This window comes from Canis lupus, chromosome 16 (genome assembly GCF_048164855.1).
Source record: "Canis lupus baileyi chromosome 16, mCanLup2.hap1, whole genome shotgun sequence".
In the NCBI taxonomy this organism is placed as follows: domain Eukaryota; kingdom Metazoa; phylum Chordata; class Mammalia; order Carnivora; family Canidae; genus Canis; species Canis lupus.
In genome coordinates this window covers 2468529-2490321 of record NC_132853.1, presented here as the reverse complement: position 1 = coordinate 2490321, position 21793 = coordinate 2468529, and the positions used below count along the sequence as shown (strand labels likewise).

General features: G+C 53.5%; 2 protein-coding genes across 6 annotated transcripts in view; one reads left to right on the top strand and one right to left on the bottom strand.

Moving 5' to 3' along the window:
* The window catches only part of PSMB7 (proteasome 20S subunit beta 7), a 63320-nt gene extending 56813 nt beyond the window's left edge, over positions 1–6507 (top strand). The window contains exons 7-8 of the mRNA XM_072777875.1: positions 3173–3324; positions 6263–6507. Of these exons, the coding sequence (XP_072633976.1) occupies positions 3173–3324; positions 6263–6374 (264 nt within the window). The 3' untranslated portion in view covers positions 6375–6507. The remainder of the gene's footprint in view (positions 1–3172; positions 3325–6262) is intronic.
* Positions 6508–7522: 1015 nt separating this feature from the next.
* Positions 7523–21793, bottom strand: part of NEK6 (NIMA related kinase 6) — an 83257-nt gene continuing 68986 nt past the window's right edge. For all 5 annotated transcript variants that reach the window (XM_072777873.1, XM_072777869.1, XM_072777870.1 and 2 more), the window contains 3 exons: positions 20160–20254; positions 12420–12533; positions 7523–9124 (listed from right to left, as the gene is read on the bottom strand). In XM_072777873.1, the coding sequence (XP_072633974.1) occupies positions 9014–9124; positions 12420–12533; positions 20160–20254 (320 nt within the window). In that variant the 3' untranslated portion in view covers positions 7523–9013. The remainder of the gene's footprint in view (positions 9125–12419; positions 12534–20159; positions 20255–21793) is intronic.

Here is a 21793-nt window from a genome sequence, read left to right as displayed (position 1 = left end):
GCTCCATGCAAAATGCAGAACCCAATGTGTGCTCATGACCCTGAAATCAATCAAGACTCAAATGCTTACCCAGCTACCCAGGTGCCCCAAAACATAGGTTTTTTTTTTTTTTTTTTTTTTTTAAGATTTATTTATATGAGAGAGAGAGAGAGAGAGAGAGAGAGAGAGAGAAAGAGAAAGAGAAAGAGAAAGAGCTAGCCAGGGGAGGGAGGAGGAAAGGGAGAGGGAGAGAGAATCTCGGACAGACTCCCTGCTGAGTGCAGAGCCCATGCTGGGCTTGATGTCATGACTCTGACATCATGACCTGAGCTGAAATCAAGAATTGGATGCTTAACCGACTGAACCACCCACGTTTCCCAAGATACGTGTTTTTAATATTAATCGCTGCCATGTTACATTGTAGAAAGTGGTGATCTGTGGGCAAGTTGGAAAATAACAGTGCTCCCCTGTCCCTGTTACAGAAACAACCATCAGAGGAACTGCCCATTGGCCCAAAGACTAATTGGCAACCACCATCCTTCTCTTAAACTTGCTCAGGTTCTGAAGATCCTAGGTGATTAAGGAGGGACATACCCTAAATCAGGGACCTGCTGTCCACTGTCCCCAACTCACTAAGAAGCCTCCAGTTGAGACAGGTTTCTTGTGAGCTGGTGTGGTACTGTGGCATTCTGGCTCTGGAGCCCAGTGGACCGGTTTTAATTTACTGTTTACTAGGTGACTTTGGGCAAGTCCTTCACTCTCTTAGCTATAGTTTCTGACCATACTAACTTCAGAAGATGGTTGAGGGCAGAGGTAAAAATGATCATCAATATGACTAACTCGGTACTTACAGTAGATGCTCAATAAAATGTCAGGTTCATTCCATTTTATAACATCTTCAATCCTGTGTATATGAAATGCGAGTAGAACTGGAAAAAAAAATTGGAGACTTGTGAGATATTCTTCCTTAAGGAATTATCTTCTCTGGAATTGGGGAGGAAAGGAATTTAAAAGGTCTGTCTGTCCATATTTTAAAAGTCCTTTACACTTAAAAGCACATACAATAATTTTATGAATAAACCAAGCTATACAGAATACTTCACATTTTTTTAAGTTTTAAAGTTCATCTATTCACATTTCAGAATATTTGCAACATAGAGGAAGATTCACGTGTGATCTGTGCACTGTCAGCATTCTAGTTATCTATGGGCTCAGTTTCATTGATGGACATTAGGTATGCCACCTGATATCATGTGTAGATCTCCATTTCCTCAGAGTCTTCCCCCATCCCCATCCTCAGACACACAATGATTTGGGAAATTTAAATCTTCAGTCCTAAGTACTGCCAGCAGGGTTTGTGACATCCGGTAGCCACCAGCAGCAGTAATGAGAAAAAGCCATGATGTTGGCATAGGAAGAAGAGAGGGTGGGTGAGGAGCAAGGGAATAAGGGTGCCCCTACACAGACACAGGCCCACACAAACCTGGAGTCATTTAACAAGAGAAATGGGTTGGAATGAGGCTGTGTTTGTTAAGTTACTGGTTGAGTTTTGCTGTCTGTATGGTAGCAGCAGCCATCTCCAAGATGGTTTCTTTGCTTCCACCTGCAGCACTGGCTTTTGGCTTGTTGGGAGCTTCAGCAGAGAATTCCTGATGAGAGGATCCTGTTTGGATGAGTTCTCACTGGGCCGTATAATCACAGGAGAATAACCAGCTCCCTTGGTCCAACATTGGTACCACTCAGGAAATGAAAAAAACTGGTGGGATAAAGACCAGAATAACCCCCTTGCTCCTACTGCTGGGTTGCTGAGGATCCCACTTCCAAGCAGAGCCTTCTCTATCCTTCTCTGAGTCTGTAGAGGGCACTCATGTCACTGAAATCCCACAGCCAAAAGTCCGCAAATCTGCCCTTTGGTGATCTCAGGCTGGACATTGGTAGGGAGTTGTTTCTCAAAGGGTGGTACTTAGATGACCTCTTTAGTTCAGCTTGCATGTTTGTGGAATCTCATGTGCTAGTAGATTGGAAGGTGCAGCACGAGTTAGAGTCTCTTCCTTGGGAGAATGGTTTATTTTCTCCTTGCTGCCTAACGAGCTTTGTACTTGGTGTTCTCCAGGTCCCACCTTGTTGCTTCCACTACCTGCCTTTGGTTTTACTGCCCTGTTTTGTGCGTGCCTAGTGCATGGCCTCTCAGCCCTCCCTGAAGCTTTGCTGACCCAGCCCATGTTCCTTTTTAGTTATCCATTAGCCCTTATCATACCGCATCATAGTTACTCGGAGACTTGTGAGATATTCTGATACCCCTTCCCTGCTTGGACCTAAACTCCTACAGAGCAGAGACCTTGGGGCCTTACCCATCGCTGTAGCCCTACCTCTTAGCATAGGGTCTGACATGTGAAAGGCCTCTTGAAAAAGAAATAAATTAATCTGCTTTTTCACAAGTAACTGTTGGTGACTTAGACTGGCTTTTAAAAGGAGAAGGAGAAGAGAGAATGATTGAAAGAAGTGAATCACTTCAGTGCACATGGAGGCTCTCTAGTAGAAGGCAATAGATTCACTTGGGCAAGAGGTCATGCCCTTGGATTTGCCACCATCTTTCTCCCCTGATAATTGACTTTTTCATTATGTAACCTGGAAGCGGTTCTAACCATTGCACATTTTTGATCAGGGGTTAGCAAAATGCAACCTATGGGCCAAGTCTGGCTCTCCACCTGTTTTTGTTAATAAAGTTTTATTGGTACACAAGCCACATACATTTGTTTATATATTGTCTCTGGCTGTTTTGTGCTACTGTGACTGAGTTGAGTAGTTATGACAGAGACAGTATATCTACAAAGCCTAAAATATTTAATACCTGGCCCTTTACAAGAAAAGTTTACTGACCCCTGCTTTAGAGGACAAATTGTTTCCTGTCCGCCCAGAGTCCTCAATCATGCGGTGATTTTCTGATGTGAAGCAGTGTGTTGAAGAAGGGGCACATGCATAAAGGGTTTACCTGGTTCCTGAACTTACTTATAGCTGAGGAACCTTTGGCAGATTGTTCTGGTACTGAGATCCTTTTCTTCATCTATAAAATGGGCATTGAAGACATCTACCTCACTGGTGATTCTGTGCACTGCTTGTAAGAGTACTTTGTGGCTGTCAGAGCAGCCCTTCAATCGACTGTGGACATAATCGTTGCCATTCTCTTTCTCAGGAAGAGGAAGCCAAGAAGCTGGTAAGTGAAGCCATTGCAGCTGGCGTCTTCAACGACCTGGGGTCTGGAAGTAACATTGATCTCTGTGTCATCAGCAAGAGCAAACTGGACTTCCTCCGCCCGTACTCGGTGCCCAACAAGAAGGGGACTAGGTGAGTAAAAGAGATGACATCCTGCCTGCATCCCCTGCCTTCCATGGCTGCTCCTGATCTCTCCATGGCACTGAGACAGGGTTTTCTTGGTGATTACCCCTGTGACGGAAGTCCAGTGTCCTCAAGCTGAACTTACACACAGACCTTTGAGTCCTTTATGCTTTATGTCCATAATTTGCTTTATGATTTGGGCTGCTGTCAGGTGTACAAAAGTGATTTAACTTGTAAAATGTTGATGGGAGAGGTGGACCAGAGCCTAGGAAAGAGTCCTAGCCTGGGAGTTTCAGGGGAGAGGTTTGAATTGCCTGCTGTTCTTTTCTCTAATCTTAAAGAATCCCCTGAATTCTATATAAAATTCTCTGAAAAGCATTTTTCAGGGAAGCCAGCCCATAGCTTTTCTGAGTGGTCTAAGAGTCCTAAGCAGTTATAAACCATTGGTTAGGAATCCCCAAAAGTTAGGCTAGGGAGCTGCCTGGTGCCTCCTGCCCTCCAGGGAGCCGTGCTCTTTGCCTGCGGCACCTGCTCAGCAGGCACTGTGTCTCAGCGGTGCAGCCCAGGCTCTGAGTGGGGGGACAGGGTTCTAGCCCCATTTGCTGAATAGAACTGGAAGGTTTCCAGCCCTTGTGGCTGGTGTGTGCAGATGAGCTGCTCATTTGCAGTCTCACGTGGTGGTTTGGCCGTCCTCTGGCTCCTGACCTCTTCGCGGGCCTCAGCAGCTCAAGATGTTGCTCTAAGCTCTACTTGCAGCCGCATTCATGTGAATGTAGCACAGCAAGCACATCACCTTCTGGTTTGCCTCCTTTAACTCTCCCTACATATACCCAAGTTCCAAACCATAGGAGTAATGCCAAGGAAAGAGTGGAACATTGAGAACCGGCACTGCGCTCAGCATTGTGGGAACTCAGTGTGCTCCCAGCAGGGTAGGATCGCTCAGTAGCAAAGAGTTCTGGCTCAGGGGTTGGGGCAGTGTCATTGCCTGACATGGTGGCTTTGGGCCCGTCAGTCTCTTTGTCTCTTAAATGATGGGAGCTAGCGTAGGTGATCTGTAAACAACTGTGGCATTCCTGGACTTTGAGCAGGAAAGGAAACCACCTTCCAGGCTTGAGGCTGTATGGGGGGAGCAGACTTTGCCAAGCTCCCAACGTCCTGTGTCTCCCAGTATTTGCAAGATGCTGCAAGAGCTGAGAGTTTGGGAAGGGGGAGGTGGTTATACTCCATCCAGACGGAACAGTGTCCTGGGTGAGGATTCTGGGAGCCAGGTTTGAGCCACTGAAAAGTAGTATTTGTGTAGGACAAGGAACCTGTGCTCAGCAGTGGCACATCTAAATTCTTTGGGACATTTTTACTCATCTGTAAAGGAGACTGTAAACACATAAGAACAGAAACAAAATAACCCTGTTGCTAGTTATAAAAACTCCGTGAAATGGTATGAAGGAGGCATAGCCCCTGGCAGGTGTGTGCAACCTGCCCTGTGGACAGAGCCACTCGCTCCTTGTTGCCTGGGCACCTCGGCGGGGGCCAGGTGGCAGTGAGCCCAGCAGCGACACGCTGGAATCTTATGGTCATCCTTTCTGCCAGTGGCTGACTGGTGGGGGGATGGAGGCATTGCCCAGAGTAGAGGAACCTTTTCCAGAATGGGCAGTTGGGGTGGGAGCAGAGCTGGTGGCCTGGGAAGGCGTGGACTCTCAGTTGGCTCCTGTGCTGCCAGCCCTCAGCAGCCATAAGCTTTGCAGAAGCTTTCCCTGCATGCTGATACCAGGTACCCATAACCCAGGACAGTGAGGAGGCTCCTGTGTGTCTAAGCCTCCCACGGATGCTGCAGTTCAGGTGAGTTGAGCACACAGGAGCCACGTGGGGCTCCGGCTCTGAGAGAACAGGCCACCAAGGCACCAGTCTTGGGGGAAGGAGCCACATCTTCATGCCAGCAGGGGAGGGCTGGGGCACATCTTGAGCAGGTGTTATTGCTCCGATCCTTTGAAGAGTGTGTGGTGGGGACTGAAGGGTTAGCAGAAATGAGGCCAGCCATTCTTCGTTGCATGAGCTCCTGAATTTATGCAGAGCACTGATGTCGCCCACTTTTTTCTGCTTCCTGCTTCCTATTTGAGCACCAGTGCCCATTTAAGGGGATGATGTTCAAGGAGCACGTGGTCATGGCATAGCTTGCTGCCTTCTGTAGTCCTGCCAGATTGACAGGAATAATGTCCCAGCTGGGGAAAGACCAGAGAACAGTTGGATTTGTATTGCTGTTTGATGATACTGTAATTCCTGGCCCCAATGTGAGAATTAGCAGCGCAGATGTGGCTCTTACAGACTGCTTGTGCTCAGAGAAACCATTGTCAAGAGTCACTCCGAGAGTTGTGGGGTGTGACATAGTGGGGACCTACCACGCCGCTGCAGGGAGCAGCTAACACTGCTGGAGGCTCGAGGATGTTGTTGGAGTGACAAGGCCAGAGTCTAGCTGGGGGTCATTTTTATCCTGTTTTTGCTTCCACATATTTTTAGTGTTTCAGGTAACAGTCATCCTTGTTTCTACACAAGAGAAGGGTGACGACAGCTTAACAAAAGGGTCCACTTTCTGCTGATCCTAAGAGGTGCTTTGGGGCGGGGCGGGGGGAGGTTGAAGCTTGAAGGCAGATGACCAAGTGCTTTTCAGCATCTTCTGGGGAGGGTAAGGTGGCACCCCATTAAGTGCCAGGTGCTCTGCATGAACACTGACTAATTGCACACATCCACCAGGCATCCCTGATTTGTAGCCCTGGAGTACAGAGGAGAGCGAGCCTTGGGCAGTTGAATCCCCACCAAAGCTACAGAGCTGGGGACCAGGAGAGCTAGGCTCTTGAGTCCAGTCCTGCTTGCTGCCTTGCCTGAGTACTTGTCTCCAGCCCTCTGTGCAGCCCCTCAAAGGGATCCTAACTCTGCTTTGTTTTTCTCCCATTAGGTTTGGCCGGTACAGATGTGAGAAAGGGACCACCGCAGTCCTCACTGAAAAAGTCACCACCCTGGAGATTGAGGTGCTGGAAGAAACAGTTCAGACAATGGACACTTCGTGAATGGCATCTGTGGATGGATGGTTACTGCTCTACAAGATTGGGGTGCGGGGGGACAGTGGAGGCGCCCCCCTCAGACCTTCATTTGGCAGTGTCTGCTGAATGAGACCCAATAAAACATGAAAACCAGATTGAATGGCTGAGGTATGGAGGTTGTGTGGTTTTTTGGCCACTAAGGCTTATTGACCTGCCCCACCCCCCTTCAGGCTATTAATCCCTCCCTGGGAATCCATCTGCGTTCACACAGGTGTAAGAGCAACATAACTCTCCTAAAAGCAGGGGAGGGCTGGTCTGTTGTGGAAGTCAGATGAGCCTTTCTGCCCCCTCCTTGTGCTAATCTTTTCTCTTTGTTCAGGGTGGTCCCAAGTATTCTTGTTTTGTTTTAAGGTGAGGGCGGTGTAGCCTTTACCCCAGCAGCCAAATAGGAAAGAAGTCGAGATGTCAGGTCTAAGTAGCAAGGAAAAAGCAGGTTAGGTGGACAGTTTGCTTTGCCGTAGCTGCATAAAACTGGGTGAACTGCACGTTCGCCAGTTTTACAGAAGTTGGAGGAACGCTTTGGGGCTGCTTGTAATAATTAGGATGCCGTCATTTCACAGGCACCCAGGCCTAGTGAATGGGTGAGATTTCACGCCTCCAGAGGGTCCTGGTAGGCAGAGTTGCTCTCATGGTGTCGAAAGTAGATGGTGTGCAGAACGCAAGTTCACCTGTGTCTGAGGTAGATCCTGCCACAGATGACACAATAGAGGTTCTAAGAGCTATAAGCAGAATATGTGCCCAAAAAATCGGTGTGGAATCAGAAGAACTTTCAGTAGTAAGTGCCTGGCAGGAGCTGGGGCCTTGACTCTCCCCTAGAGAGAGCATGGCTGGGGAACACCAGAGAGTCCCTACACCATGGTCCCGGGGTGAACCCCCTCTTAGGGCAGCCTCCCTTGTGACAACTTCAAGGAGTGGGGTAGGGGAAACAGTGGGATTATTTAGGGCAGCAGCTTGGTTGACGGTAACCAAAATTATCTGGGGAGCTTACAAAAATTCCAAGATTACACAGAATGTCTGGGGCCTGCGAAATTATGTTTTTAAAGGTGCCTGGGGAAATTGTGCTGCAACACGAAGCTGTTTTAAAGTTATCCGTGAATTATACTCAGTCACAGAAATGACCCCTCTTCCCCCATTTTATTTCCAACATGGAGAACAAGAACAAAGCAGAGGTTGCATCTGAAGAAAATGTCTCAAACCCGACAGGGTTACAGTAGAACAGAGTTCACACATGGAAACAGAGCAGTGGCCCAGCCCAAGTCTTTTGTCCCCAGAGGGGCCTGGGCCCCTGGTCAGCAGGCTGGCTGCAGTCAGAGCACCTGACCAGAACACTGAGTAGGCGGGCATGTCTCTATCTGAGGGCTGAACTGTCACCAAGTCAATGGGTGACAGATACTTAGACCATTTGAGGATTAACTTGAGTAGAAAAGCAAAATATTTCCTTCAGAGCTTGAGTTTTCCTTAAGTTCACATTTATAAATTAGTCTTCACAGTTAATCCTATTTGGGAATAAGAAATAAGTGAACATAGTTCTGGTTTCCTATGTATAATACAGTTGTACGTTAATTCTTGACTTGCATGGTCCATGGACTTCAGTTTTGTGAAGGGGTGAGTGGCTATGATTTTTGGATCATCTACAATGTTCTTGGTTACTCGCGTACTTTATTTTCAATTCTGCCAGCAACGCTGAAGGTAGATACTATTAGTCCCATTTTACAGATGAGGAAACTAAGAAAGGCTGAGAGAGTTGCCCAGGGTCATGGTAGGTGGCTGCAGAACCAGAACTTACACAGAGAACAGCCTGAGGGCACATTTTATATTTCTATGTTTTGTATCCCATGCTTCCTTCCCACAGAGGAGAACGCTTAACACTGATTGTTAAATGAACTGCCAGCATTTCCAGCAGGTGACGGAGTGCCTGACCTGCCTGGGACAGAGCAGGTATTCAGGAGAAGAGGGCTGAGCGGCTGCATGGAAAACACACATGGCTTTCAAAATACTATCTGCCTCTGAAACTCTGTGCCAGATGCTGGGTTCTCCTCATCGTCATTCATCAAGTTATAAACATGGATAAAAATATTAGAAAGATCTCCACTCTACTTTAAAAAATTATTTCCATTTTATCCTTTTACAACAGAGCAAGCACACAGCTTGATTTTTTAAAAAAGATTCTAAGAGCTAAATTGAACTTGCTACTAACCATTTTGAAAGGCTCACTACAAATCACACAGTCTCCTGCAATTCTCCTGTTCTTAGAAACCTTGACAGGTCACTGAAGGAATTATCCTGAAGATTCACATTACGATCCAGATACAAGGGTGTGTGTGTCAGTGGCTCGCCGAACCACCCACCCTTGGTAACAACCCAGCTGAGATTGTCCACAGACAGTTTAAAGAAAGGACTTTCGAATGTGACCACCAGTTAACGTGTGACTGGTGCCCCTCCCCCCAGCTGCTCTGCTTTCAGCGTCTGCGTCAAAGCCCGGCCCCCTCAGGAACCTGCCGAACCCTCTGGTCTTAGTTGGTCTAGGCTACCAGGCGGCCACTTTGGAAAGAAGACTCAAGTAAGGCAGAGTGGTGCGGCTCTGATAAGGCCCGCTGCGCCCATGTTCAGGTGCTTGAAGTCCACACGTGCATCTGTTTGGCGACCTGGTGCACATATCCGATGTCCGGTCTCTGGTTGGGGTCAGGGTAGATGCACATACTGACCAGTTCTCGTAACTATAAGGGAGAGAACGGCAGGCGTTATTTTTAGGGAACCAGCCTTGCGGAGATGGGTGCCAGCACTTCCCGTGCATTAACCCATTCGGCCCTCATGGCGACCCAGAGGGGACACTGGCACTTAGGGCGAGCGATGGGTGTGCAGTCGCAGCCACTGGGAGAGCCAGGGCCATTCCCAGGCCTGGCTGGCCCCAGAGGGCCACACTTCGAGACCCTGTGAGTACGTTCAGACAATTGTGAACTTCAACGGCCCACGCTAGTGTGTGTGTGTGTGTGTGTGTGTGTGTGTGTGTGTGTGTGTCTGCCTGCCTGCTGTCAGGCATGCAGATACCAAACCAGAGGACAAAACTCAAGGCAAAGGCTTATTGATCATAATAAATGCATTAACATGCAGCAGGGCTGCCGTCTGCCCACCCCCTGGCCTCTTTATTGTGCTCATGAAAGACGGAGCTTTTAATTATACAGACACTGAAGGCTGCCCCTGCCTCCGGGCGGGGGAGGGGCGCCTTGAGCCTCTGATCGCCTCCATTCTTCTGATAGCCAGAGTGCCAATTATTTTAATGGTAATTAAAATAATGACCTTAAAAAGCCTACATCTTAACTTGCATCACTGGGCTCACTGCAGTTTTTTCCATTTAAATACCTGGTGCTGCAGGGGCCTCATGGCCCTGCGGGGTCAGGGGCAGCAGCAGGGACAAGGGTTGGTCCTCAATAAGAGGGCTTGTGGACTCAGTGCCGTTCTCGCTCGCTCGTTCTGCTCGGGGAGCCTAGGGAGGGTGGAGGGGTCGTGCAGGGGGCCCTGAGGCTGCGGGACCTGCTCCATGTTTCACACCTGAGGTGTTGCAGGTTGCAAACGAGGAACCTCCCTCTGGGCCCGGGCCGGCATTGGGAGCTTCCCTCCAACCCGCCTACACCTTTTTGGGATTCCACTGCTTTATGAACACTGGGAAGCCCCTGGACAGGCAGCTGCAGCCGAGCCTGTGGCCACTGGAACGCTCCTGCAGTCTGGGGTTGCCCATGATGAGACAATACTTTTAAGAACCTTACAGACCCTTCCAGTATTCAGGGGAAGGCAGCAGTAGTTGGCCTCCAACAAGTTAATGTACCCAAGAAAAGCGGAGGAAGGTAAAGTCATTGTGAGTCCCAATTACTCAGTGAGCAGACTATGCGGTTGGCAGTAAGAGCATGTTTGAAAACTTCCGAAACCCAGAGAAACAAAAACAAGTGTCTTTTACACCCATTTCTAAGAGGTGATGTGAACTTCAAAAGCGAAGTGGTGCCAAGCAACTCCAGTGCAGAGAAGCACCTCTCACTGCCTAACACACAGCCTAGAAATGCTGGACACAACTGGTGAAAGCTGGATGCTCTGGGGAGCACAAGGTCACAAAGTTGGAGTGACTGACTCAGGGGAGAAGGGGGCTGAGGGCTTTACCCAGATTCACTTCATTTCAGCCTCTCTGTAGGGCAGAGATTACAGTTCCCATGTATGGGTAGGAGACAAGCAAAGTTTTGATTTGCTCCAAGTCCAAGCTGCTTCTAAATAGTACAGATTTCCAAATTGAAAAAATGAGAAAAGAAAAACCAAATGCAACTATTAACTTGGTGAAGAAATCTATTACTTGACCTTTGTCCTCTGCGAGTCTGCAGAGCCAGTAAGTGTGGCATTAAGTACGAAGGCTGCCAACAGAAAGGGAGCTGATGACCCTTCTGGTTGGCCTGCCTGGACACAGCATTAGAGCTCTTTGGAAGACCTGGTCTCTGCAGCCCAAGCCCCTGGTGGACGAGAGCTGCTCCTTCCAGAGCCTTCGGAGCCTTCAGGACTGGGGACTGTAGCAAGCTACGCAGATGGCACCTCAGCCCAACTGAACAACCGGCTATGAAGAGCTGTCAAGAAATAGGACGGCAGGGACACCTGGGTGCCTCAGCAGTTGAGCACTTGCCTTTGGCTCATGGTGTGATCCCGCGGTCCCAGGATCGAGTCCTGCATCGGACTTCGTGCAAGGAGCCTGCTTCTCCCTCTGCCTCTGCCTCTCTCTGTTTCTTATTAATGAATAAATAAAATCTTAAAAAAAACAACAACAACAACAAAAACCAGGATGGCACAGTGGCTGGGTGCAGAATCACTGGGTTCAAATCCTGCCTTCACCACCTGTGATTTACATCACCTTGGGCAGGTTACCTTAACCTTAAGTTACTGAGCCTTAAATGGCTCGTAAATGTGAGCCATTATCAGGATACTGTGGCCTGTGGTCCTTGCACGGTGGGGAGGTCTCAGAGTCCCCTTCACATCTGCTAGTGTTGCCCCTGACAGAAAGAACGATGATAGCTGGCACAGAGCATTTACCCTGAGCCAGGCCCTTTGTTGCACGTGGTGTCTACTTTTGGTGGCATTGGGGTAAATGTTCGCCTGGTGCCGAACTGAGCACGTCCGTCACATGTATTATTTAATCCTTACACTGACCTCGGGAGGTCACCTCTAGGTTATCCTCATGTTACAGCTGAGGGGACTGCGACTCAAAAGTTTGGCAACTCCCCCAAGAAGAGGGAAGGGAGTACGTAGATATACACATGTCTACACTCTTGGCCAGGCTGTATTGTAAACCTACCATCTGCACATTTTATCCACGAAGGTGAAATATTAGCCCTATATTCAAGAAGATGGAACTGAGGGAGGGACACGAAAAGACAGCTAGTAGCCGGCATGGACCCAGCGCCAGACCCATCAGCCTGTGTCCAGAGCCCTGGTACCCAAAGTAGAACGTTGAAGGTAAAAGCCCAAGGTGTGACTTAAGTCCGCGACAGCAAGGAGAGCCGTCTGCTCTCGCCATGGTTTCCTGGGCGTGGATTGGCAGCCAGCGGGGGTCTGGGGCGAGCCCGGGCCCCACCACCTCCTGCCTCGGCGGCGTCTGGTTCCTGTTGTCTGACACCACAGGGAGCCCGTATCTGGGACCTGCAGCAGTGAGCCTTGCACTCGAGCACCGGGGTTGGGAGCCAAATGGGCAGAAGTGTGCCAATGGGGCCTCACTGGCCAGCTCCTCCTGGTTTCCGTGCCAGTGGGCTGGCCACAGACTGCTGGGGGGGGGGGGCACCCTGGTGTCTGTGAAACCTCTAGCAAAATTAATCTACTCCCCGCCCTGGCCTGCCCCAAGTGACTTTCCCAGAAATCTTCCTTCCTTTCTCCACCCAATTAAGTGAACCCAAGCTCAACCCCACAGCCGTGGCATTTTGGAAATCCCTCTCCTCTCCAGCCACTGCTGGCCACCAGGCTCCCCAGGCCTGGTGGCAGCAAACTCACCTTCTCAGAGTAATGTTCTCCAGGGAGAGGCGGGTAGTCACATTGCTCGATCTTCTGGCAGAGGGAGAAGAGGTTCATTTTATCTCCGTAGAAGGGGCTCTGGAGAGCTGCCATCTGTAAGGGGGGGGGGACGGGTGAGAAACAGGAGTGCGCAGCCTCAGGGTCCAGGGGTGAAAGGGACACTCCTTCCCTGGTCCTTGCTGAGCCTGCCCAGCAGGATTTCCTCAAAACTCTGGGGGAGCTGGGATGCAACAAAGTAGCAGTTTTAACACAATCCTTGTCACAAGCAAGTTAAAGAGCACAAGGTTTCAGAGACCAAACTTTAAAGGCCACGAGGAAGGAGAGGGAGATGCAGGCACAGCCCACCTCACGCCCCAGCGCTCGAGGGCCGGTCCTGGTGGTGCACACAGCAGATGGGGGAACAGGCTCTGCTCGCTGGGATGCGTGCCTGGGCCCAGCAGGCTCTCTCTGCTGCATTGTCTTCTATTTCTAAGAAGCAATTCCAAAGACACCCAGGAGAGGATGTCTAAGTCATACATTTAGGAAATTACCCAAGGACTAGCATTTTGGGGGTGGGGAGGTGAGGTGAGGCATTTCATTTTTGGTTCTCATTCTGCTGTCTGCATTAGCCCACTCCAGAGCTGCTCTCCAAAGGCCTGCAATTCAGGGCAGCGGCTGGTGTCCCGGAGAAGCGAGATGCCCAGACACCATCGGGGAGGCAGGTGAGTAAGAAGGCCGGCCACCTGGCCAGCCCAGAAGCAGGGGCCCGGGACCCTGTGCATCACAGAAGCTCCGGGGCGGGAGGGCAGCCAGCCCCTGGTTCTGCAGCCAGCCACAGCCGGCCCAATTCCCAGTTCTGTATTCTCTTGCTGTGCGTCTGGCCTCTGGTTTCTTAGTCCGTAAAATGGGAAATCTCCACCTGCAGGGTCGCAGTGAGGCCTCACTGGCACAGGAGGCGCCACAAGCTGGGCTGTGGCCACCCGTGATGAGGCCACTTGGCACGGCTCCACCTTGGGGTCCTGGGAAAGGAGACGACGAGATGGTGGCCCAGTGGGGTCTTCCCCAGTCGGGGAACTACCAGGCTTCCCCTGTCTGGAGGGGACCCGGCCCCTGCCCCGTCACACCCAGCGCTACTCGGGGTTCGCGGGAGCTCTGGGGCGGCTGTGTCCAGCAGCCGAGTAGCAGCCCAGCACAGTGCCTGCCGGCCCCATCTGCTGATTAATCCGTAATGGGATTCAAGTACTTCTTGTCACTCCCGCTCACTGTTGCCTGCTGCCAAAAGATGGCCCAACGCCTCCTGCTAATGAAGTGCCGTCGGGTAACTGTGCCTGCCTGTCTGTCTGGCCTTGGTTCCCTTCGAGGAGCCGGGCTGCCCAGGCCACTCCGCACAGACTCTTTGGCCAGGGGTTCTGGGGCTCTGGCTGTGAGGGGGCAGTGGGCGACCGCAGCGGGCGGGCCAGCAAGCCCCATCCCAAGGCGGGGTGGAGCCCGCGGGGCGGGGTTTACGGGTGCCCACCAGCTTTAGTGCCGCTGTCTGTCCCCAGCCTCTGTTGGCCTCTGTGGACGGCTCTGGGGGCCCCAAGAGCAGGGCCTGCCTTCTCTGGGAGGGCCCCCGGGCAGCATCCTTGGGTTTCTGGAAGGCCTTCAGGGACACGGCACAGTGCGGCCCGGAGACTCTGTGGTTTCTCTGACCCAGGCCCAGGAGTCAGCCCGGAAAACCACCTGTGGCCCAGGTGCTTTCAGATGGGCGTTCAGGGACAGCCTCAGTGCTCCCCGTCACCCTTCCTCCCATGACCAGGGACTCCAACCCGTTCGAGGACGATTGGGAAACCCATACTTGCAGGCAGGCTGCAGGGAGTGGCCCTGGCACTTGGCAGGGAAGGCCGAGCGCGTGGAGCCCTGCCCGCTGCGGGTCCCACCGGCCTGGCGGGGAGCTGGCTTTACCAGGGTGCAGAACGGCATCACGCAGGAGATGCATTTGCAATAGTTCAAGTGAGAGCCTCGGGTGCAAAGGGTTAATTGGACAGCTTCAAAAGGCCATCTGTTGCCACAGTGGAGAGCAGCTGAGGCTCCAGGGCGGTCACCTGGGGGTGATCGGAGTGCCCTCCGAGTCGTGGCTGGACGATTAAGATGGGTTTTCCTGGAAAGTGTTTCTGTTCAGAGTAGAGAGAACATTTAAAACGTCGGCCCTGGTTTCTTCACGAGTCGGGCCCGGGAGGGAGACTGACTAATCCTTTCAGCAAGCCCTTCGGATCTGCACACACCTTGCCATTTGGGACTCCAAAAGGGCCCCGCAGATGGGCAGGGGGCGAGCCCCGGACCACCATCCCCTTGAAAGCGTTCCCCCCGCCCTCCGGCACGTGCCCGTGCTGTCCTCAACAGGGTCCGCAGAGGGACCTGCCCGGGGAGCCCCCCTCCCCTCGATGACTGCGGCTTCTCCACCCACCAGGCAGGTTCTGGTGGCAGCAGAGACCTGCCCGTTGCCCCTCCTGCTGCCGGCCGTGGGCCTTCCACCCAGATCAGGGCGCTGGGCTGTGACGGAACCTCTGGGGCCGCTTGAGGTGCTGGGATTAGCACGATTACCCCGAATGACGAGATCCTCGCACCCGCACCAGACGACCGCCCGCCTCTGCCCGGTTGCCGCGGAAGGGGACTGTGGGGCCGATCCCGTCTGCCTCGTTCGAACTGCCAAGGGCTGTGGCGCTCAGCGCTGCTCCTCAAATACAGAACTTTTCTTCTCTGGCATTATCGGGATGACACCCAGCCAGGAAAGTGGGAGAGTGCGGGCGCCTGGCCCTGCCAGGAGGGCTCAGGGAAACTGGTGTGTGATCTGAGATGGCAGAGGGAGGAGGGGACTCTGACTTGAGAGGTGACAGCAACTGCTGTTGACTCCTGCCCTGTTGGGGCCTCAGACAGCCGCCCTGTCACCTAGGATCTCCAAAGCCCACCCCAGAGTGAAGGCTGCACCCAGAAGCCAGGCACCAAGGGGTCTGCAGCCCTGCTCCCCCACGAGCCAAAGGGTACCACACCTTTCTCTGGGTAGAGCCAGAATTCCAAACAGGTTCCTGTACTAGGGGCGGGCAGCCCTTAGTCTGTGTCCCTCACTGCTTTCTTGCTGGGTCCAGTCCCCCAAGGCTGCTGTGAGAAGGTTCCCTGCCGAGGATCCTGGGGCTGGTGCTGGACAAGCCAATTCCTTCGGCTCCATGCTCAGAGCTGAGCTCTCATGTAAATAAAACTGCGGAGCTGGCACACTGGGTGCCCCCATGAGGCGTGCTGGGTAATGAAAACAAAGTCCTGGGCCTTCTGACAGGGCCAAGCTCCAGCATCTCTGCTGGGGGGCGGGCTCCCACCACAGAGGGGGGCGCTGCAGTGGCTTAGGACTCCCCACAACCTGGCCTTCCTCCCCTGGGACTCTGGGCTGGGGCCCACAGCCCCTTCTCCACGGCACTTAGGCCCCCCCAAGCACGGAGTCACCAGGGAGAGGGGGACTGCCCGCCCCTCCCCGCCGGCTCGGGAAGGCCCGCACGTCCTGCCCTGCCTCTGGCCAGGGCCTGTCCGCAGAGGGTGGGCTCTGACAGGCAGCCTGGGGACCAGTGCCCATCTTGGCCACTTCCTTGTTATGAGACCCTGGGGAGTCACTCCGCCTCCCTGAGTCTGCTTTCTCCCTTATGACAAGGCTGGGACCGGCCTGGTGTGATTCTCTGGGGGCAGTGCTGCTCCCAGCTGCTGAGCCATCTGGCCTGTTTCTCCAGATGGTGACCTCTTCCCGACAGATCCCACTTGGCACCCACCCTCCGGGGCGCACGAGGCAGGTAAAGTGTTTTGTGGCCACTCACTAGCCACCAGTCAACATTAACATCTTTGGGTGAGCTCAGGAGGTTCTCAGCAGACCCCTGGCTGCCCAAGGGATGGGGGTGGGCTGACCGAAGCCCCCCAGAGCTGCCTGTATCTTCATCCGTGAAGCCTGTGAGCGTGTTATCTTCAATGGTAAAAAGGATTCAGCAGGTGTGATCAAGTTAACGACCCCACGTGGGAGAGAGTGCTGGGTGGTCCAGGTGGGTCCTAAGTGTAATCACAAGTGTCCTTGTAAGAGGGAGGCTGAGGCAGAGTGACTACAGAGGAGGAAGGGGTCATGAGCCAAGGAGCACCCGGAACCTCCCCATTTTCCATGGAAAAGGCAAGGAACGGGATTCTCTCTGGAACCTGCAGAAGGAACCAAACCCTGCCAGCATCTTGCCTTCTGTCCACTAGCACAGATTTTGGACTTGCGGCCCTCAGAACGGTAAGCACTTTTATGCTGTACGAAGCTGTCAGCTCTGTGGCAACCTGTTGTAGCAGAGGAAACGAGCACGGGGCACTTTCGAGACTTGAGGCTGTGCCGGGGCAGGCCTGTCCACACAGGGCAGGTTTTCTCTGGCTCTGTGCTGTCACTTCAGGCCGCAGGTCGCCCTGGCTCGGGTGGGCTCCTCCTCAGATGTGGTCCGGAGCAGGCAGGCGTGTGGGTGGGAGCGTCTGGGACGGTTCTTCAGGCCGGTGCTTCGGGGACACACCACAGGCCGAGTAGTGGAAGCTCTAGTCGTGTCTGTGGGATGTTTCCTTCCAATTACCAAACCCTGGGTCCAGATGCATCTCCCTCCCTGTCTGTGGGGGTAGCACCCACTTCCTGCAGGGTCGGGGGCCTTGGCGGCCTCGCCAGCCCTCACCTGCGAGAGGCCCGAGCCGTCTGGTTTAGGTCAGTGCCACCCATCGCCGAGGACGCCGGTGCACGGAGGAAGGACGTGGCTGATTCTGAGGACTTCTCACCGCCAGCCCCACCCTGGCTGCAAGCTGATCGCCCCCACAGGCTGCCAACGGACAGAGCAGCTCAGCCGCACCCGGGCCCGGTGCTGGGGAGCCCAGGCTGTGAGCTCTGCCTGCACACCCGCCACGCAGCTTTCGGGGCTGCAGCTGGAGACGCGAGGACGGCCCCCCAGAGCCCAGACAAAGGCTGCACAGGGCCTGGCACAAGCGCAGGGAGCCAGCTGCCGCCCCTGGGCCCCGGGGAGAGGGGTGGCCGCCGCCACACCCTGGCTCGCACTCGGGGCGGCCCGCGGTCTGCTTATGCTCAGAGGCCATCCGGGTTCACACAGACAGGAAGCAGCTTCCTGAAATCCCAAACCAGGGATGGAAAAATAAGAGGGCCAGACCATCTGGACTGGGGACCCTATGCACGAGAGCAGGGGTACGAGGCTGAGTTCTCCAGAGATGGAGATGGAGGCCAAGCGGCACTTTGATTTCCCAAGGGCCAAAGCAACAAGGGAAATGTGGCAGTTGTGGGCTCCTTGCTGCCAGAGGTGGGTGGCAGATGCCCACCAGTCGGCCCACGCCCAGTCAGCAGCTCATGGCAGCGACGGGGTGGCCACAAGCATCAGTGACCGGCCTGGAATGCCGGAGGGCCTGCTCTGAGCCAGGCTCCGTTCGGGAACTACTGCCGCCAAGCGAGCTACCTACACGCACGTGTGTGTACATGTACACACCATGGTTCAAAATTGCCCACCTGGACCCCGGCTCCACTGGAGGCGTCTGCTTAGCCCTGCGGAGACTAGGGATGGCAGTCCCCCTCCCTGAGGACTGACACAGGGTGGACAATGCCCAGTTAGTGGGGTGTGTGTGTGTGTGTGTGTGTGTGTGTGTGTGTGTGTGGAATCCCCTCCTCAGACCCCAGCCAGTGCAGGGGGCAGGGCTTGGCTGGTGCACGGCCTGGACTCAGCTCTGTCACTGGCCTGGGCAGCCCTGGTGGCCGAGCCGTTCACCCGAAGCCGAGGCTGTACTTGGGAGAGATGGCTGTAGGGACCCGGAAGTCAGGGTTCATCCCAGATGACAGACACAAATACCAGAGGTTCTGTGTGACTCTGGAGGTCTGCCCACCTGGTTTTACTTCATTCTAGGCAAAACCACACCACACAAACCCTTGGGGCTACTCCGACCATGCAGGCACCTGGGACACGCTGCAGGCAGGTCTCTTTCCCGTCATCCTCGCTGAGGATCCTTCCGACTGTCCTCTCTTTCTCTTGTTGCTAAAGACCATCCCCCGGCCCAACCACTCCGGACTCCCAAACCCCACACCAGCTAGGCTGTGGGGAGAGACGGGGACAGCAGAAGGATACACAACTCAGCCCTCTTGCACCCGAGGGGGCCAGGAACTGCTCTGCACTCCCCGATCCACTGCAGCCACCAGGTGGATACCACTTCACCCCAGCTACTCCTGTTTGGTGGCCATTAAAAGAATTCCTCCCACAAGAGATGCCCTCTGGGGTCCTGAAAAGCAGGTCTGCTCCCCATCTCTGACTGTCAGGGCCTGACTTCCCCCACAAGACCTCCAAAATGACGCTGAGAGTCCCTGACACTACTAACCTCGGGGGGGGGGGTGGTGTCCAGCCACAGATGCTACTTGGCTTCCTCTCTAACCACTAGGCCACTTCTTTAAAACAAAATATCTGCTCTTTCCAGCAGGAGAGATGCTGTGAAGCTTAAACCTTGCAAAGGGATGGGTTTTGACCTCAGAGACTTGCTCAGTAATGCAGGGAGGGGACCCAGCTACAGGCACCCCTAGAGTCCTGATGCGGATCAGCAGTGGGCAGCTCATTCCTTACGTTTATACCCGAGGACCGTTGAGCTTAATTCCGAGTCAACAGTCCCTGTGCCCCCCAAATGCCCCCGGTGGGCCCCTCAGCACTATCTCGAGCGGCGCCGCCCTGGCAGTTACAAGCTGCATCAGCTTGATCACGAGTCTCTTATCTGCTCCAAACCAGACCCCACATAGGCTCCAGTCAGCTCCAGGGAAAGCAGAAAAATAATCAAGGTTCCAATTTTAAAAGCAAACCATGCTAGGGGTCTCAGGGCCTCGGAGGATTTTTTCAAAGCCTCCGCATCTGTTCTTTCATTTATCTGGACGGGGACGGGGACAGTGCAGAATCCCAGAGCCGCCCGGCACTAGGTGGTCCAGGCCAGGGTGCTGGGGGCTGTGGCCAACAGCTCGAAAATACTGGAGGGCTCGGGGCTCCCTCCCCCACTGGCGGCTGCAACAGCTTCACGGCCTAAGAACGGCTTGTGCTCCCGGACCTCCAGGGTGGCCGGTCAGAATCTCTTCCTGTCGTCTCCTGCCTGCGCCTGCCAAGACTCAGAAATATTCCCGTCCCGCCATCCAGACGGGCCCCCAGATCTGGAAATGGCCATCTGGTGGCTCCCTTCCACAGCTCAGGGGAGGGGACGCGGTCTTTAGTGGAACCCTGTGGCTGGGCCCGGGAGAGCGCAGACACCCTCTGTGCGAAGTGTATCAGAAGCACGGGCCAGAGCCGACCCCCTCTGTCCCCAAGGCCCCGCATGAGGCCTGATGCTGGGGAGCCAGACCCCCTGCCTGTGCCCCCTCCATCACACAGGCAGACACTCAACCCTGTTTTTGGTCTGTTTCCCTCTGCAAGTGGCAGCTGCCAAAGGTGACGTGGCACCCAGTTTGCCACTCCTCTGCCTCTAACCATCTCCTCCAGCCTGACGTCATTAATCAGGCAGACGTTGGGCTGTGTGGGGTGAAGGACAGGACCCAGATGGTGCCAAAGTCATAGGTGGATGTCACACAGCCCTGCGTCCCCATATTGAGCCAGGGGTGGGGAGGTGGGGGGTGAGGCCTAAGGCCCTGCCCTGGCTGGGTCCCTGCCATGCACACCCCGCTGAGTGCCGCTAAGCTGCAAGCCAGACACTCACCTCGTACAGCAAACAGCCCAGAGACCAGATGTCAGACTTGAAGTTGTAGCCGTTCTCATGAATCCTCTCTGGTGACATGTAGTAAGGTGTCCCCACTGAAATACACGGAGGAGGTGGGTGGGTGCTTATGCTCTGTGCAGGGAAGGCTGTGAGGGGGAGGGGAAGGCATGGGGGCTGGGAGATGGGGCCTCGGTCTTCCTCTCCTGTCCCCTGCTCAGTCATAGCTCCCACCCTGGGTAGGGCACTAAAAGCCCCTGGGTACAGGGACCTCCCCAGACCTGACAATTGGTCTGGGGGTTGGGCAGCTGGGGATACGTGTCCAAGGGAGTGGGATATGATGGCGGGGCCCTGGGAAGCAACTGATCAATTGTCCTTTTAGGTGAGTGCTTAAGCCCCAGAAGAGTCCAGAGAAGTCTCAAGAGTGGGGGGAGAAAACCAACCCCTGTTAACGCTGACCAAGTGCATCACATGTGTTAGCTCACCTGTGTTCTTAACAGTCCCCCAATGAGGCAAACCCACTTTACAGATGGGGAAAGGGAGGCTCAGAAATGCGGCAGGGCTGAGGTTCAAACCCAGATCTTTAGGCTCCAGAAAGAGAACTCTTAGCCTCCGCCCTTGGCTGGCACTGATCAACACATCCAGACTTGGGGTTGGCCAAGATTTCTTAAGCCAAGGACAGCAAAGAGCGTAACCAGAGAAGACTGATAATCTGGACTTCATTAAAATTAGGAACTTCAGTTCCCCCAGAAAACCATTCAGAGTCGAGAGGCAAGTCCCAGGCTGGGAGAAAAGTCTCCGTCCATACACCCAACAATGGCCCCATACACAGAATGTATTTTCAGTAAATCGTTAAGTCAAAGACAAACAATCCCCTCCCTCAAATTTGCAAATGACTTGAAAGGGCACTTCACAAAGGAGAACATCCAAGTGGCCAATAAGCACAGGAAATGATGTTTTTCTCATTCGTCATGGGGCGGCCGTGATGACAAATTAAAAGCACAGTGAGTTACGACCGCCCGCCTTCCTGGGTGGTTAAAGTCAGAAAGGCTGCTATAAACCAAGCGTAGTGACGTGTGCAGCAACTGGAGCCTCGTGCATTGCCGATGGGGACCAAACAAGGTACGCCAACCTGGGAAAACCATCTTCCGTGGGATCTACCGTAGCTGCAAATACTGCCGACACCACAGCCTGGCAGGTGGCACCCCCCAGGGAGGTGCCCCAGAAAAATGAGCCCTTCTGTCCATCAAGAGACATGATCTTATTCATGAGAGCCGGAAACTGGAAACAAATGCCAATCAACAGTTGAATGGACACATTGATCCTGTGGCCTATTCACGCAACGGAATAATACACAGCAACAAACAAGAGCCTGCCCCAGACGTACACTGCAAAATGGACTGATCTCAGACACGATGCTGAGCGAAGGCAGCCAAGCACAGAAGAGCACATGCTATCTGATTCCATTCTTGGTTTTTTTTTTAGGTTAGTGAGTTTTTTTTTTAAGATTTTATTTATTCATTCATGAGATACACAGAGAGAGGGAGAGAGAGGCCGAGACACAGGAGGAGGGAGAAGCAGGCTCCATGCAGGGAGCCCGACGCGGGACTCAGTCCCGGGACTCCAGGATCACGCCC